General features: G+C 38.0%; 1 protein-coding gene across 1 annotated transcript in view; it reads right to left on the bottom strand.

The window, feature by feature from the left end:
* Positions 1–17053, bottom strand: part of LOC150084658 (uncharacterized) — a 350037-nt gene that overhangs the window by 89097 nt on the left and 243887 nt on the right. Inside the window, exon 12 of the mRNA XM_090375393.1 lies at positions 3806–3975. Coding sequence (XP_090231519.1) covers positions 3806–3975 — 170 coding nt within the window. The remainder of the gene's footprint in view (positions 1–3805; positions 3976–17053) is intronic.

Below are 17053 nucleotides of genomic sequence, written 5' to 3'. Positions count from 1 at the left end.
TTCAAAGAATTTCATGTCTGACTGCACAATTACCCCCAGGTCTTCTTTCTCCACTACCCTCAGCTGATAGGTTACTTCTGGGGTTACTGCTACCCACATGCAGTACCATTTCACAGCCCATCGACCCAATTTTCCTAGATCTTGTTTCAGCAACTCATACTGATGACTGTCGTTAACCACTCTGCCAATATTTGCATCATCTGCAAACTTAAACATTAAGCCCAATATAGCTTCATCAATATTATTGATAAATAGTAAAGACAAAAATGGACCCAGCACTGATTTCTGGGGAAGGTCACTAATAACATTAGTCCACGAAGGGCAGTGTCAATTGATGACCACTCTCTGTCTTCTTCCATTTAATCATCCCTTTATCCATAGCCAGGACAGTACTTATGAACAAGCATATGAGGTGCTAGCAAATTTTTAAACCAATTTCTTTTCTTAACACCCTAGGGCCCACACTTGTATCTACCATGTAAACAGAGACAGGCAAAATTTTCTTCCTAAAAACAATTTCCACTTTCCAGTTTATTGGGTTTTTCTGTTAGTGCAATCTATTATAAACAGGCAGTAAACTTGATCTTATTGCATTTGCGATAATACTGATAACTGGAATTCTATGGGTTTTTACGTTACGGTATTATGGTGAAATGAGTTCCCCTTCACTGAAATCTTCAATCATATAAAAAACATAAATACATTTTCAGAATCTTCTCTTTATTCCTATTTACTTATTACAATGGTGAAGGGAAAGCAACCAAAGATGGCAGGGCTAGGAAATGAAACAAAATTGATTTAGAAATGAAGATGATTAAAATGTACAAAGCGGGCAAATTTTTTAATCTATTGCACGTAATTAGGTCTCGCTGCTTCAACAGTGAATACTATTTTAAGGGACAGTGCATGCATAAAAGAACAATTAAAGGATCGACGCATTTAAGATCGACAGTGATCACAAAACAGCATTCAGATACTATATCAAAGATTGGAAAAGCTATTAATAATGTAGATGGAAAATCAGATTTAGAAGCAAGTGCCCCTGAGTCCAATGGCCATTCGAGCAAAAGCAAGAAGTATTTATTATTATTATTAGCTATATGATGCAAGGAAGCCTAAGGTTTATGCTGCACCAGTCAAAAAAAAAAAAATAATAAAAATAAATAAAAAAATAATTCTTAATTACCCTGTGAGAGAGAGAGAGAGAGAGAGAGAGAGAGAGAGAGAGAGAGGAGAGGGAGAGGGAGAGAGAAGGGAATCACCAAGAAAGAGAAGAATGATGATATCCAGCTCAGGGACCTGGGTGTGCCAAGTCCACTCACCAGATGTGAGCCCCTGGAGTTAATATGAAGATATCAAGGATAAGTACAGCGAACCCCAAACCAAGTTGGTGGCAAGCAATGGATGATTTAATAGGTTCAAGCATCACACTGGTTTCCAAAACATTAAAGTATGCGGTGAAGTCGCCAGTGCCAATCCTGCAGCTGCAGAGAAATTTTGTGATGTGTTGGAAAAAACCTCTTCTAAATCGCCATAGCCCTCGACTTCTGCAGTGGCATGCTTATGAGCTGGAGAGTTAATTCTGGCAACGATTCTGAAAAAGTAAAACTTGCTGACATTATGCCTGTCCCCTCTCTCTTTTTGTAATTTCAAAATTTTGAAATTTTTGTAATTTTGTACACTTTTGTAATTTTTCCTGTGCATGAGATAAAAAAAATTTAATAAATAATTCTATTTACATGTTCGTTGAACATTTCTTTTTTGCTTCAATCAAATTTGTGAGTGCTGCTTAAGCATTTCGGTAAATTCTGATGTACGTAGAGTTCCACGGAACACAACTCTTATCTTACATAAGTCGGGGAGTGGCTGTACTAACAATAATAATAATAATAATAAAAGTTCCTCTTGTCTAAATGGTACTCAGACTCAAGCATTTTTCAGTGATCCCATCAAGTTCCTATGTGCTACACTATAAAGTCAAAAAAGTAAGAACCTTAAAGAGATAAAGTTTCATTGTTTAAACTTTCTTTTTCAGAAATTTTACACTTTATTTTGCAAGATGAATGAAATACAGGTGACCCCCGCTTAACGCTGATAATTCGTTCGGAAAAGCAGAGTGCTAAGTGAATCCACGCTAAACGAACGCCGCATTCCCATAAGGTAACTTTTGTATTTGTAAGTTGCGGTCAGTGCCATAGGATATTTCCTAATCAATAATAAACGGTAGTGAAAAGATGCACAAATGTCGGTCAAAATATTTAATATTCAAATATTTGTACATATAAAATATTCTGCATTACATACGTATATAATTATGTGGTAACTATTTACGTATCAAAATTAAACTTAAAATTCCAATTAAAATCATGAATTTAATTGATCTAAATTGATTTAATTTAATTGATGAATTTAATCATGAAAAATATGTCGATTTTGAGTTGAACTTTGGCCATCTTCTAAATAAACAAAAAGGGGTATTAATTTTAAATCCCCAGCAGTGTTACTATCCAACAATAAAGTCACCCGATCCTTCGCCGCTTTGAAACCTGGCATGTTTTTTTGCTTCTTTCAATATGAAACTTCTTTTAGGCATTCGTTTCCACAAAAGTCCTGCTTCATCTATGTTATAAACTTGTTGAGAAGTATAACACATAATATCCCTCTTCAATAATTTTAACAAGTTCTTTTTTGAAAGTTTCAGCTCCTTGATCTGCACTTGCAGCTTCTCCCTATATTTTAAATCTATTCAACCAGCCCTTACCAGTTTTAAATGGTTCCACATTTTTTTTTTTTAGGTGAGTTTTCTTCAGATCATCATATTGGCTAATCTCTCTCTCTCTCTCTCTCTCTCTTTTTTTTTTTTCATAATATTTAACTTAACTGAATTCTGCATTGAACTTTATCTTCAATAAAATTAGTTAAAGTCTTTTCCATTCCAATCCTAATAGCCGGCCTAGCCCTAGTTGCTTGCAGTGAAACAGCTATCTTTCCCGCTGCTAAAATTAATTCTTTATTTTTTTATAATTGTTCTTACAGTTAAACTTGCAAGTCCTAAATTATGGCACACATCCGCTTGTTGTTGACGGGAATCGATTCTCTTCAAAACGTCTAATTTAATTTTCAAATTCAGTCTTTTTCTTACATTTATAGTCTTCGTACTGAGCTCATACGTTGCTTTTTCATTCTTATCGGCCATTATTAACTCTTCTAAAATCTAACTGCATTGGTTGCGTTAATTACGATGCAATGTTCAAGTAAACTGTCCTTTACGAACGATGTCTAACACTATATTGAGTGATGACTAGACTTCGGATAAATGCATGTAACGCAAATATTACAAGCAATATACTTGATCATTTTTTTAAAATGTTGATCTCGGAACTACGTAACAAGTAACTGTACTGCAATTAAATCAGCGTGCGAGAAAATTTCACTGAGCGTGGGAAATGTTTTAATGCTATTTTTGTATTCATTTTCAAGCTATCGACTCCATCAAATGAAACGATTTTGTTAAATATGCCAAAAATGCAATCTGTAAAAGAGCGTTATAGTGATTTGTAACAGTGTTATAGTCAGATACGGGTTATAATATAAGAACAGCGTTATAGCGAATCAGCGTAAAGCAAACCGTGTTATAAAGGGGGCCTGCTGTATAATAAAATCGCAGTAAACTGAATCAGAATTATCAACATAAATCAACAACAAAGTTGAGCTAGTGCTTTGCTAAATAAAAAGAATACTCAATCATCAATTATACTAAAACTGAAAATCATTAGTTAGTTAAATGTAAAATTGGTAATGCTACCTGTCTATCTGTGTGAAGCTCAACATCATTGTCGCGCAACTTTTTAACAACACTAAATGTTGCAGGATTTTTGTCAAGGCTTCCATATTTTTCTGATTCAGATGGTTGTTTCTCTACTGCCTTAAGTCCTTCTTTTATCTTTGGGTCAATCACGTCAAATGCTTCATAACCTAGATAGTGCACAAATGCAATATAAATCCAAAACTATTCATTACATTAAAGTCTAATAAATATGATCATGAAATAGCATTAAAATAACAAAATTAAATTTTACATAAAAATAAGAACGACATCAGGTTCATAATAATGACGAAAACATAATTAATCATCCCTTACATACTTCATTAAGTAAAAATTCTTCCCAAGATTAGTGACAGGAGCATTCATAGTCTCCTGAAGATTTGCTTCTGGAATGAGTATAGGGTATGCCACACTATTAGTGGATATACAATGTCCAAATGCAAGAAAGGAAAAAAAGCATGGAATCCATTCCACAAATATCCTGCACTCAATGACCTTATAAGACTTGAAGCCAAAGCAAGAAGGAAGGTAAGAATGGACTCTTGAATGTGCTTTGCATCTACTATTATTAAAAATGCTAATACCAGACTGATTTTAAAATACATTAAAAAACTAAATGGCAAATCACCATCACTCTACTCCTTATTCTCAGTTGGAATGGATAAAATATATTACCACCCAAAAAAATAGCATATACTTCTCCAAAATTGTTCTCCATCCTGCAGTGGATTCATATGAACCATAAAAAAAAAAAAAAAAACCAGCAGAGAGAGAGAGAGAGAATAAACTTTAATACAAAAAACTCACTAACTCATAACCAACCATTTACTATGTCAGCGGTGTAAAAAGCTTTAAGTAACAGTACTTTTGGTCCTGATAGGATATTCTATGAGGTTTTTGTTCTAAAACTTCAATGAATGTTGCAAAACCATTTTATTAAATATTAAATAATAAATGTTTGCATTAATATTGTCCAATATATAATCTCCTTCTGCAGCCACACAACTTCATCCATTGTACTTACCCAATCAACACATTTTTGGAAGTCATTGTTCATGAATATTTTTATGTGGTTCATTGCACTTAATTGGATATTTTGAATTAACTCAAATCATTTTCTTTTCATGTCCTGTTTTAATTTTGGAAATTGCCTTTAGAAGTTGTATGGTGTCAAATCAGGTGAATAAACGTGTGTACTTACAATGGGAATGTTTTTTTTTTGCCAGTCAAAAATTGCTGGATGGCAACTTATGTGTAACACAGCATGCTATCCTGGTGAAGGAGCCAACCATTTCATCGCTTTTCTGAGTTGTTCAACAGTGGATTGTCTTTCGACCATTTTAAAACATCTTGGTAGTAGGCTGCATCAACAATGACACCTTGTAGAACAAATTATGATAACACCATCCCCTTGTCAGAAAACAAAATCATACAAGGACCGGTACGAAAGTAATTTTTTGCTTTCAAATATGCCATCGTAGATCATTTCACGTGTCACTGCTTGGCTACTAGATCTCTAGTTTTACTAGTTTTACCAAACTGAGTGGCGCTGTGATTGGTATAGTGAGTGCAGCACACGGATAGTTCAAAATGGTGGACCTTACAGATATATGTATCAAGCAAAGAGTGGTGATTGAAATATTTGCCAAGCAAGGAGTGACCCCCATGCTCGTCAAAAATGTTTATAGTGACAATACTGCAGATGAGAGTACAGTTAGACATTGCGTAAGACACTTACATTCACCATGCAAGAAGAAGTTCAAAAGACAGGCTTCTGTCAGTAAAGTCATGGTGATAGTATTTTGGGACAAGGATGGGGTCTTGCTTGTGGATTTTTTGGAGCGTGGCACCACAATCAATTCAGATCCATATGTGGAAATGTTCAAAGCCTACATCCGTAGAGTTTGACCGGACAAAAACCTTAATGAGGTTCTTCTTCTCCATGATAATGCACCAGTCTGCGCACGATGAAGGCAATTGCAAAATTGAGGTGTACTGTTCTTCCTCACCCCTCTTATAGCCTGGATCTTTCACTGACTATCACCTCTTTGGCCTGCACTCCGTGGAACCCATTTTGTGGATGACGACCAGCTGAAGCACAGTGTCCGCAAATACTTCTGGAGCAAGAGTAAGGACTTTTACAGGATTGGAATACAGTCTGACTCAGAGATGGCAGAGGCGCATAGAAAATAATGGTGACTTTGTGGAAAAATAACAGCATGTTTATTAATGACTGAGGATTAATTGATGCAAAAGGCATAGTTGTAGGAATTCAATTTTCTCAGGAAAAAAATAGGAGGTATTACTTTCGTACCACTCCTTGTATCTGGAATCACAAACTTTAATGAGTGAAAAACAGTATGCAGTTTGAAAGTATCTGAGATGCCTCTACATCAAAAAGACCTCAAACACCAAGAGTGCTGCTGGTGTTTTTGTTATTGTTATGATAATTATTATTAATAGTAGTAGTACCAAATGACGCAAGAAAATGAGCTTATACAGTATCGGCAAAAAAAAAAAAAAAAGAGAGAGAGGAAAATGCTGTTTATCTCATCTAAAAATATGTCTAATTCTTCCTTAAATTTATTCAAACTACCCACCTCAACAACAACATGGTAGTTCGTTCCTAAAATCAATTACTCTCCTTTGTGTGTGTGTGTGTGTGTGTGTGTGTGTGGGGTGGGGGGTGTTGGACTATCATTATCATTACGTTTACTCAATTCTTTTAAAGCCTTAAATAAACATCTTACATAAATACTTCAATCAGGTCTTGCAAGTGCTTAGTTTCCAAGCACTGCAATTTGCAAAATCAAAGTCTTTGGCAAATTGCAAAAGAGTAACCTTTTGTGTTCTTGACTAAGCTGGTTGCTCCTCTCTGCACCTATTTCAAGAGCTCCACATTTTTCTTAAAATGAGGCTTTCAAACCTGTATGCAGTACATAAGATGTGGCTTAACTATTTCCTTACACATTGGAATAATAATCTCTTTGCCCATGCTGGTAGTTTGTCTGCACTGTTCAGAGAACTTTTGTCCACAACCTTGAGTGTGGTACCACCTAACTGGTGTTATTCTGGGAGTATACTGATGCCCATATGCATTACCTTGCATTTACCAATGCTAAACCTCAACTTCTATTTCTCAGCCCATCTGCCTAATTTACCTAGGTCTACTTTGCTATAGCAGTAAGTCTTGATTCTTGTAATTAACCACCTTGCCAACCTTTGTTATCATCTGTAAACTTAGACAATAAGCTTGATGTGTTCATCAATGTCATTAATAAATACTGTAAACAATAAGAGGTTCTTCAAGATCTGCACATGCTTGGCCTATAACAATCTTTAACTTTTCTTATACACAGTTTCCTGCTATGTTGTACTTTATTATATCATGTCACTCTCAGATTATGGGCTACACTGAACAACAAATTCAATCAATAAAATAGGGCTGCGGATGCCATAAGTGGCTATTGCCTCGATGAGCAGAAAAACTCAAATTATACCATGAACTAGAATTACTGAGAACTCTCAATATTATATTCCCTACTGTCCATTTCTCAAGCTTAATTAATTGTTTGTTATTTGGTTTTTAGGAGCATTAGCAACTAAGGCCATATTGCTCCGGGATATGTGGTGGTCATTCCCTGACCTTTCCGCATCCTCCGTATTTGGTGGTGACGGGCTCGAACCCCGGTCTAAACAAGAAGCGTGTGCTACGCACTGCTGCTCCTTCCCACCTGGCTATGGAGGCGCCGCTTAATTAATGACAATAAGTTCAGTTTTCTAAATCACAATGAATATCTGAACTTCCTAAGAAAATGAGGTTAGGTGAGTCACAAAAGTTATCTTCTGAACGAAAAGAATGCCTTGGTTTGGGAAAGAACTTTCAAGGGGACTTCTCCTGCAAATCAAAATACATAAAAAGGTTTCCTGTAAACATACACCTAACGTGCACAAATTGTTCTCTTTATCCGATGTTGTTTGTTTGTTATTTGGTTTTTAGGAACATTAGCAACGAAGGCCATATTGCTCCCGGGATATGCGGTGGTCATTCCTTGACCTTTCCGCACCTTCCGTATTTGGTGGTGATGGGCTCAAACCCCGGTCTAATCAAGAAGCGTGTGCTACGCACTGCTGCTCCTTCCCACCTGGCTATGGAGGAGCTTCTCTTTTTAGGAAGCTTTCTTTAGCAGATCATAGTACAACCAGGGAGGATGCCTTTGTGTATGTTCGTTGCACAGAGAATGAGGAAGTTAAGATCAAATTCAGTTTTCTGATGGGCTCACATGACAGTTGAATAGGGTTGATGTTCTTGACTGATTACAAGAGAAGAACCTATCAATCACTCAGCTGCCCAAACCAGAGATCCTTGGTGCCACAGGAAATACAAATGATACTAAGAGCAGGCGGATCTGAGGATTTAATTAACAAATACAGAGCAATATTGTGAAAAAATTTGCAAACTGGAGGATGAAAGTGTGCAATTCTAAATCCATCAGGATAGCAGGGAGTACATGATGAGAGCCTTGTTCATCAATTTGGCCTTGGAAAGACTGTGCAAGGCTAAGGGGTAGAATCTTTTACATTTTGTGGTCTGGGTTTGTTAACAGGAGGGATTATTTTTAGAGGGATGAGATAAACTTAAATAGAAGGGGTGCAAGATTATTTCTTGATGTTATCAAGGCTATTAGATTGATTATTAATGTATTAACAGCAGCAGCAGGTAGAGGTGTAAGTGGTTCCTCAATTGCTCATCAATCCCCATGTAAAGGGTCATTAGAGTGAAAGGGATTGAAGGTATGCAATTACATACTTGTTTAAGACAACTGACAGTAGCACCACCCCTTACCATTGGGACATGATTAGGGCAGGTCACTTTTATGGCAAGCGTTCATTAGGGCATGTGTGATAAGGGCATATTCAAATGGCGGGTTGGTCTTTGTTAGAGCATGTGATGAATTCATGCCTGTGTTGGGCAAATGGCCATAGGTTGACTGCCGTTGTTTACATGTGTGCGATGTCTATCCAAACTTGGGACATTTGAAGCACTTAGGGACTGGGACATGTCCTTTAAACTGATGGCAACCTCAGCCCACAAAGACTCTTTCCTGTTGGGTAAAAATGTATTAACATTTTTACCAGGTATCCAGAGATAATTCTACGATCCAGTTTACTGTTGATGGTGAACTAGTCTTGGTACAGTACTTTGGAATAAGGCTCTGGTCTATGTGCTCCCTCCTCACTCAGGTGGGGAGGTTTTTATAGTGTAATTCCTCTTTTAGTTCTTTGGGATTGATTATTTTGTCAATACCAAACAAAACGATTCAGGGTCCCTTAAGTTTCGGAACCTCTACTTTTAAACCTGAAGTGGTGCTTGGGGTCTGCAGAATACAAATTACCTCCTCCTCCCTGGTAGCTGTATCTATGACAAGTCTGGGTAAGCATGTCTTTCTCATACTCATGATTTTTAAGGTCTTCATTTGCTCCCTTAAAATTTGATATGAGAGCACTTTTGACTGCTTTGACATGTCTGTGGGCTTCACTAATATAAATGTGACTCTAGGGGTGTAGACTCTAGTTTTGTGGCCTAACAAATCTGTTATTTAACAACAGTAAGTAGTTCTGGCTGTCTGCTCCTCAATGTCTCTGAGTAGGAAAGGGAATGTTATGGCATTTTATTTTTCCATTCCATGGTGAGCATTTCAAGTTTAGCAGTCAGGAACTCATTATCTGTACGGAGGTGTAAGATTATCCCCTCCGTCTTGAACCCTATTTTTACTATGTCGGTCCTAGTGGCTACTGTTATTCTTTTGATTGTCTTTGCCATATATTTTTAAGAGTTAAGTTGGAGGAATTAATCAATTGGGGTCCCTTGGGGTTCAGTGTTGGTGTCATCTCTTTCAGGTTCACTGGATTCATCATCAGAGTCCAGTTCCTTGGTAGGTGGGGAATCCATACAAAATTTTAGGGTTCATCTTTTGCTTTTCCTTTAAGCTGTCTCAAGTCATGAGGTGTTAAACAACACCTGACCCAAGCTGAGGGATCAGCATGCTTCCTGTCACACGCCAAGTGCAAATCGGACATTATTGCACCTGGTGTGAAAAGTTTCCAAAACACGGATTAACGAGTCAGTAACACATAATTCTGTAATACTTCTTGAGCAAATTAAAATGATGCGTTTCTTTGCTTGATAGCAGTACAGAAAAGTCACTATGTGTAGACCTTAAGGTAGAGAGGTTTACCAAGTGAAGAGAGTTTTCACTCCAAGGCATGGTTCCTGAAATAGCAAAATGGGGGACAAAATGGGGGAAATGCAAGAAGGTAATTTTCAGTATAGAAAACAGGAGATAACGGAGAACGAAGGAACAGTCTGTCCATTCACGGTCACTCAGAGAGGTGCCTCTCCCCACTCAAAGTAGTGTGGCAGCAGAACACTACTCACTCCAATGTAGGCGCCTCCGTAGCCAGGTGGGAAGGAGCAGCAGTGCACAGCATACGCTTCTTGATTAGACCGGGGTTCGAGCCCGTCACCACCAAATACGGAGGATGTGGAAAGGTCAAAAAAAAATGACCACCGCATATCCCGGAGCAATATGGCCTTAGTTGCTAATGCTCCTAAAAAAAAAAAACCAAATAACCAATAACACTCCAATGTCCTGTCTACGGCAGCGTGTTTATCTGAATCATAGATATAGACGGATAAATAACGCTACAAATCAGGCTGGATACCTGTAGACAGTAAAACCTTTTCTTCCCAGGGAGATCCACAGGAAGAAATAAATCAGTTGACATCAATTTCCACTGGTAAACAACAATATATTTATACTAAAAAACTGTAAAACAGAGAGCTAAAAATACGTATCCAGTCAGTTTCCTGGCGCATGCACACTCAGTTTGAAGATGGATAGTAATTAGATGTTGACTGGTTGCAGCATATGTTTGGATTGGTTTGGAAAAGAGAGACAGAGGGTGGGGGGATTACAGAAGGCAGTTCAGAAGAGCAATGCCCATGGAAGTATCTATAGAAGAAGCATGCAGCAGAAACAGAGCATCTCTGAGAGAGGGAGTGGAGAGACATGATAGGATGGAGTATCCTATCATGTTAGAAATGAGAGATGTAAGAAATCCAGACATGATAGGATGGAGTATATGACGAGAGCCTTATCAATCAATTCAGCCCTGAAGAGATTGTGGGGAATCCAAGGCTCATGGGCAGAGGCACACAGGCCATAAGACATACCGGGAAAAAACTTCGGTAGACCGGAGACCAATGGAGGCCAGTGTGATTTTGGCCACAAACACTAGTATAAGGCCACTACAAGTTTTCCCCCAGTAAGAATATTTGACCCAGCTGCCTCTGGTCATGGGGTAGAATTTTTCTCAGCATGGTCTGTGCTTGTTAACAGGAGTGACTGCTTCTACAGGGAGGGATACACTTAAATAGAAAAGTGGCAAGAATATTTGCTGATACTATTGAGGAAGCATTAGGTGGTTCAGAAAACTGATATCTTTGGGGGAGTGGGGGGGGGATTAACAGAATAATTGATTGAAGAAGTGAAAGTGATTCCTGCACTGCTTCTATTGAAATGAGCAGCAGCCTAGAAAACAAATTGCTAGGGATTTCAAGAACTACTGGGAGTCATCATGGAACAAGTAAATGCATGGGCTGTGTTAGGGTAACTAAGAGTAAGACAGATGTGTGTGTATACTTGGATGTACACCAATGCTAGGCGTATAGGCGTCTCCATAGCCAGGTGGGCAGGAGCAGCAGTGCATAGCACACGCTTCTTGATTAGACCGGGGTTCAAGCCTGTGACCACCAAATATGGAGGATGCAGAAAGGTCAGGGAATGACCACTGCATATCCCCGGAGTAATATGGCCTTAGTTGCTAATGCTACTAAAAACCAAAATAACAAACAATAACAGGCGCCTCCGTAGCCAGATGGGAAGGGGCAGCAGTGCATAGCACACGCTTCTTGATTAGACTGGGGTTCGAGCCAGCACCACCAAATACGGAGGATGCGGAACGGTCAGGGAATTACCACCGCTAATGCTCCTAAAAACCAAATAACAACAACAACAACAAACAATAACCAGCTAGGAGTATAGTAAATAAATTTGATGAATTTGAAGTGCTGGTCAAGAAATCAAAGGCGGATATTGATGGGATATCAAAGACAGTGTGACACAGATATAAGAAATGCATAATTGGAATTTGCAGAGTACAATGTGTACAGAAAGGGTAGACAGGATAGGAAGGAAGGAGGGGTTATGCTGTTAGTTAAGAAACACAAAATCTAAGGCAATGCATCCAGTTGATATTGGTGGGCAATGCAATGTTCAGTTAGTTTGGTGTGTAAGCAGTTGGAAAGCAAAAATGAGGGTAAGAGTGTTGTAAGCCAAATGAATCTGATAAGTACAATGAACAACTATACAGAGAAACAGAATAGGGCAGTAAATCAGAATGTCTTATAGTGGGGGATTTTAACTTCCCAGACATTGACTGGAACTTGTTGGTGGGTCACCTGCACACTAGTAAGACACTTGTGGATTTATTGGATGATTGTTTTCTACAGCAGCATGACCGCAAGGCAACCAGAGGGAGTAATACTGTTGATCTGATTATCAGCTGTGATTATTCATGCATAAAGAATCTGCAGATATAGGAACAACTTGGTGGCAGTGATCACATACTGATGGGGGATTTAATTAAAGATGTAACTACCATCACGGGTAAAGGGAAGGGTTTTGTTTTCGTAAAGGTAGCTATAGTGTTACCTTTACGAAAGTCTCTGACAGTTTTTAAATTCTATACAATGGGACCAACTGATGTGTTACCAACAGCAAATTCTAAATGGGAAGCATTCAAGGAATTAATCTTGGAAGCTACTAGACTTTAAATACCAACTAACAAATTGTGTTCAAGGTTTAGGCCCAAATGTGTGTTAGATGAACTAATGAGACTTGTGGCAGAGAATAAAAATGCATGGGATGTATATAAATTATCAGGTGACAGACACAGAAGCCTATGTTAGATATAAACTAGTCTGTAATCAAGTCACAAAGGAGGTTAGGCAAGCGAAAGCAGAAATCCTTGGCAAAGGATGCAAACAACAGCAAAGACTTCTTTACTTGTGTAAACTCTAGAAGGAAGGGGCTGAATCAGATTGGTCCCCTTGATATTGATGGTTCTTTGTTGATGAATCCTGCTCAGGTAGCAGACAAACTGAATGACTATTTTGCATCTACATTCACACATGAGTAATTCTGTAGGGAAGTAGAGGCCATAAGTTTATTCAACTTTAACAGGGAGCTAAATGATTTTGTAATAACATAGAGTAAAGTGGAGTAGAAATTGTTCAAGTTAAACATAAGAAAGGAACCTGGAGTGGATGGAATCTAACTAGTTATATTAAAGGAGGCAGCATAATCATGAGAGCATCCTTGGATTCAGGGGAGGTCACCATGGACTGGAGATGTGCAAATGGATCCCCAATTCACAAGAGCGGAGGATCTAAAGGTGACACAAGTAATTAGAGACTTGTTAGTTTAACTTCTGTTCAGGGGAAAATAATGGAATCACTGGTTAAAGAAGCACTGAAGGATCATCTAGACAAGAGTGCAATTATAATTCAGATACAACATGGATTTGTTAAGGGAGAGACTTGCCTGACCAATTTCATTGGATACTACGTGGTCACAAAGCAACTGGATGGAAAAAATAATTTTGATATCATATACTTGGATTTCAGGAAAGCTTTTGATACTGTTGCACGTGGAAGACTGCTGTACAAATTTGAGCAGTATGGCATTAAGGATAAGTTTTGCTATGGATAAAGAATGGTTGAGTGGGAGAAGACAAAGAGTGATAATCAATGGACACTGCTCTTCGTGGACATATGTTATTAGTGGAGTGCCCCCCCCCAAGGTTCAGTGTTGGGCTCGTTGTTTTCTATAATTATCAATGATACTGATGAAGGCATATGAGGCTTCATCAGTCAGTCTAAGTTTGCAGATGATACAAAGATTGGCAGGATTGTTAATAATAGTAATGTGGTATGCTACTGCACCAGGATCTAGAAAGTTAGGCAGATGGGCTGAGATGTGGCAACTGAAGTTTAACATTGATAAATACAAAGTACTGCATATGGGTATCAGTAACCCCAGAGTAGTGGAGAATGAAAAGTTCTGGGTGTAATTGCGCATTCAGATATGAAGTTCTCTGAGCAGTGCAGAGAAGCAGCTCATGGGGCCTTGTCAATGATATACAGGAATTTTGCCAGTTGGGATAAGGAGGTGATTATTCCCTTGTATAAGGCAGTGATCAGGCCACACCTTGAGTACTGCACACAGGTCTGGAGCCATATTTTATTCCTCAACTCTCATTTTTTTCTTTGCTTCAAACTACTTCTAACCACACAGATTCTATATAAAATTTGATGCATTGCTAGATGAAACTGAATCACGGAATAAACTGATTGATCCACTAGAAATGAATTAAACTGGGATCCATCAGAACTTCAGGCATTTAGTAACCCACCAGGCAATGAACTTCCAATTCATAACCCTGGGTAGACTGATCAAATGCAGAGTGCTTGGGTTCAAAAGGGTTTAGCAGGTACTTCGCATTTATCTTTACAGATGAAAGACCCTTCACTGAGTGGAGAAACTATGGAGTAAGCTGAGCAGTATGTAATCAGCAATATTTAAATTAGAGAAGCTTGCTTATTGGAAAAACATCTGAACCTAAAGGCAAGTAAGGATTGAGAGTGTATACCCAGAAATGTTGAAAGTGGTGGTGGTGAGAGAATGCACTGAACCGTTAGGATTAATTATGAGGGAAAACTGGAATCAGGGAAGGCCCTTTGGATTAAAGAAGCACCAATTCATAAATGCAGATCTAAGAGCGAAGTGAGCAACTACAAACCAAACTTTAGCATTAGCAGAGGCATATGATGCAAGAAAGCAAGCTTATGCAGCATCAGACTTCATTAGTAGGTAAAATCATTGCAATGCATTTTGAATCATGGATAATTATAAATGCAGTGCAAGGAATAATATTTCTGAAGGAAACAGCATAGTTTTGTGAAGAGAACATCCTGTTTAACCAATGTAATTAGTCTTTTATGAAAGAGTCATTCATGAGCTGGATGTCGGAAATAATTTTCACATTTATTTGTATTTCAGCAAAACAATTGACTGTCCTGTACAACAGGTTACTGTATAAACTGGATCATGTTGTAACATGATCTGACAGGACTGACAGGGTTGTGCTTAATAGTTACTCTTAAGATTGACATTGTGTCAGAAGTGGTATCCCTCCAGGATCAGTAATGGGACCGTTGTTGTTTTCCATTTTGTTACATGATACTGACAATGAGATACAGTGAATGAGAATGATGTCAAAATTTGCACTTGATTGGGAGAGTGGTCTAATAGTGCTAATCAGCAGATTCGATAGGCTTTAAGAATTGTCAGAAAAGTAGTAGCTATGTTTTAATGCTGCGAAATGAAAGGTTCTGCACCTCAGAAATAAATCATTTTGTATAAGTCAATTTGGGGGAGGGTCCTATCCAGGTAGACATTAGTTTTCTACATGTAGTGTAGACAGGAAAGCCCATGGTGTCCTACTAAAGTTTTATAGGAAATTTCTTGCAGAGAAGGGGAGGTCACACTTGGAGTACAATGTCCAAGAAAGAAAGACAGACACCAATGTGAGGGCAAATACACCCCTAAAGAATAAAGTTCTTCAGAATAATCATGATTTGAAATTCACTGATAACATGATAACAGAGTCCAGAAAAATAGCAAACAAATATTACCAAGAGGTTGTCCATCTTTAAGGAGGGTAAAGAGAGTATTACTATTCATGTGGGAAGTAAAATGAATTAATTACTGTTATATTTTGCAAGGTTAATTCTGAATTTTTTGTATTATTAAAGTAAGTTAAATTCTTACTTTAATAATGGTTACTATAGGATCAATTCAAATGTTTTGTTACAGGATATCATTACCCAGACAGAAATGGCCGTAGGAAAATCCCCCATGAGTAATAATAAGTTCATCATTTAAACAGCCAGTGGTATATATTCAGAGATCATTCTAGGAGTTAATGTTATTTCAACTGATGAGTGTTTTACTATTCTGTGTGCTATATGCAATAAGTCTACCTAATTAAACTTGATATATAGCTATATGAAACTGAATCAACGAAGAAAGAAAATAGTAGATTACCATCAGCAGAGGCATATGATACAAAAAAAGTAAGCTCATACAGCATCGGACAAAAACAGAAAAAAAACTTTCCATTTTACCTTTCCAATTGTTCCAAAAGTTTTGTTCAAGCTACCAACTTCCAGAACAACAAATAGAAGTTTCTTCCAGCAATCAACTACACCTTGCCTAAAGGGACATTTCCAAACTTATATTCTACAACTGTCTTTCCTCAATTTGAATTTATTCATCCCCCAAGTACGCAATCTCAGCAAGAGGAAGAATCCCATTAGCACTGAGCTTGCTCAAACTATTCAAAGCCTTATACAACTCAATCAGATCACCTTGCAGGTGCCTAGACTCAAACCTGCAATTCACAGAACTTAAGCCTTTCTTCAACTATGTATTCGTTCTAGCAACTCTACATCCTTCCTAAAATGAGGCCTCCAGACCTGTATGCAGTATTCAAAGTGTGGCCTGACCAGTGCCTTATACAAAGGGATAATCATCTCCCTATCCCTGCTAGCAAAATTCCTGTATATCATTGACAAGACCCCATGCACTACTGCTTAGAAAACATCAAATCTGACTACTCAATTATCCCCAAGTTTTTCATTCTCCACTACCCTGAGTAGTACGGCACAGTTGCTACGTTACTTTGGGATTACTGCTGCCCATATGCAGTACTTTGCATTTGTCAATGTTAAACTTCAGTTACCCAACTTTTCTAGATCCTGTTGCAGTAGTGTATTGTCATTAACAACCCTGCCAACCTTTGTACCATCTGCAAACTTGAACATTAAGCCTGATATACCTTCATCAATATCATTGATAAATATAAACAACAACAGGCTCAACACCAAACCTGGCAGACTCCACTAATAACCTTAGTCCACTTAGAGCAGTGTCCATTTATTACCACTTTCTGCTGTCTCCCACTCAACCATCCCTTTATCCATAGCAGCAATTTGCCTTTAATGCCACACTGCTCCAATTTGTGCAGCAGTCTTCCATG

The sequence above is a fragment of the Mastigoproctus giganteus genome, chromosome 6 (genome assembly GCF_048544385.1).
Source record: "Mastigoproctus giganteus isolate SK-2022 chromosome 6, ASM4854438v1, whole genome shotgun sequence".
Classification (NCBI taxonomy): Eukaryota; Metazoa; Arthropoda; class Arachnida; order Uropygi; family Thelyphonidae; genus Mastigoproctus; species Mastigoproctus giganteus.
The sequence above is the reverse complement of the archived record's forward strand: the minus strand, read 5'-3'. Positions and strand labels throughout refer to the sequence as shown.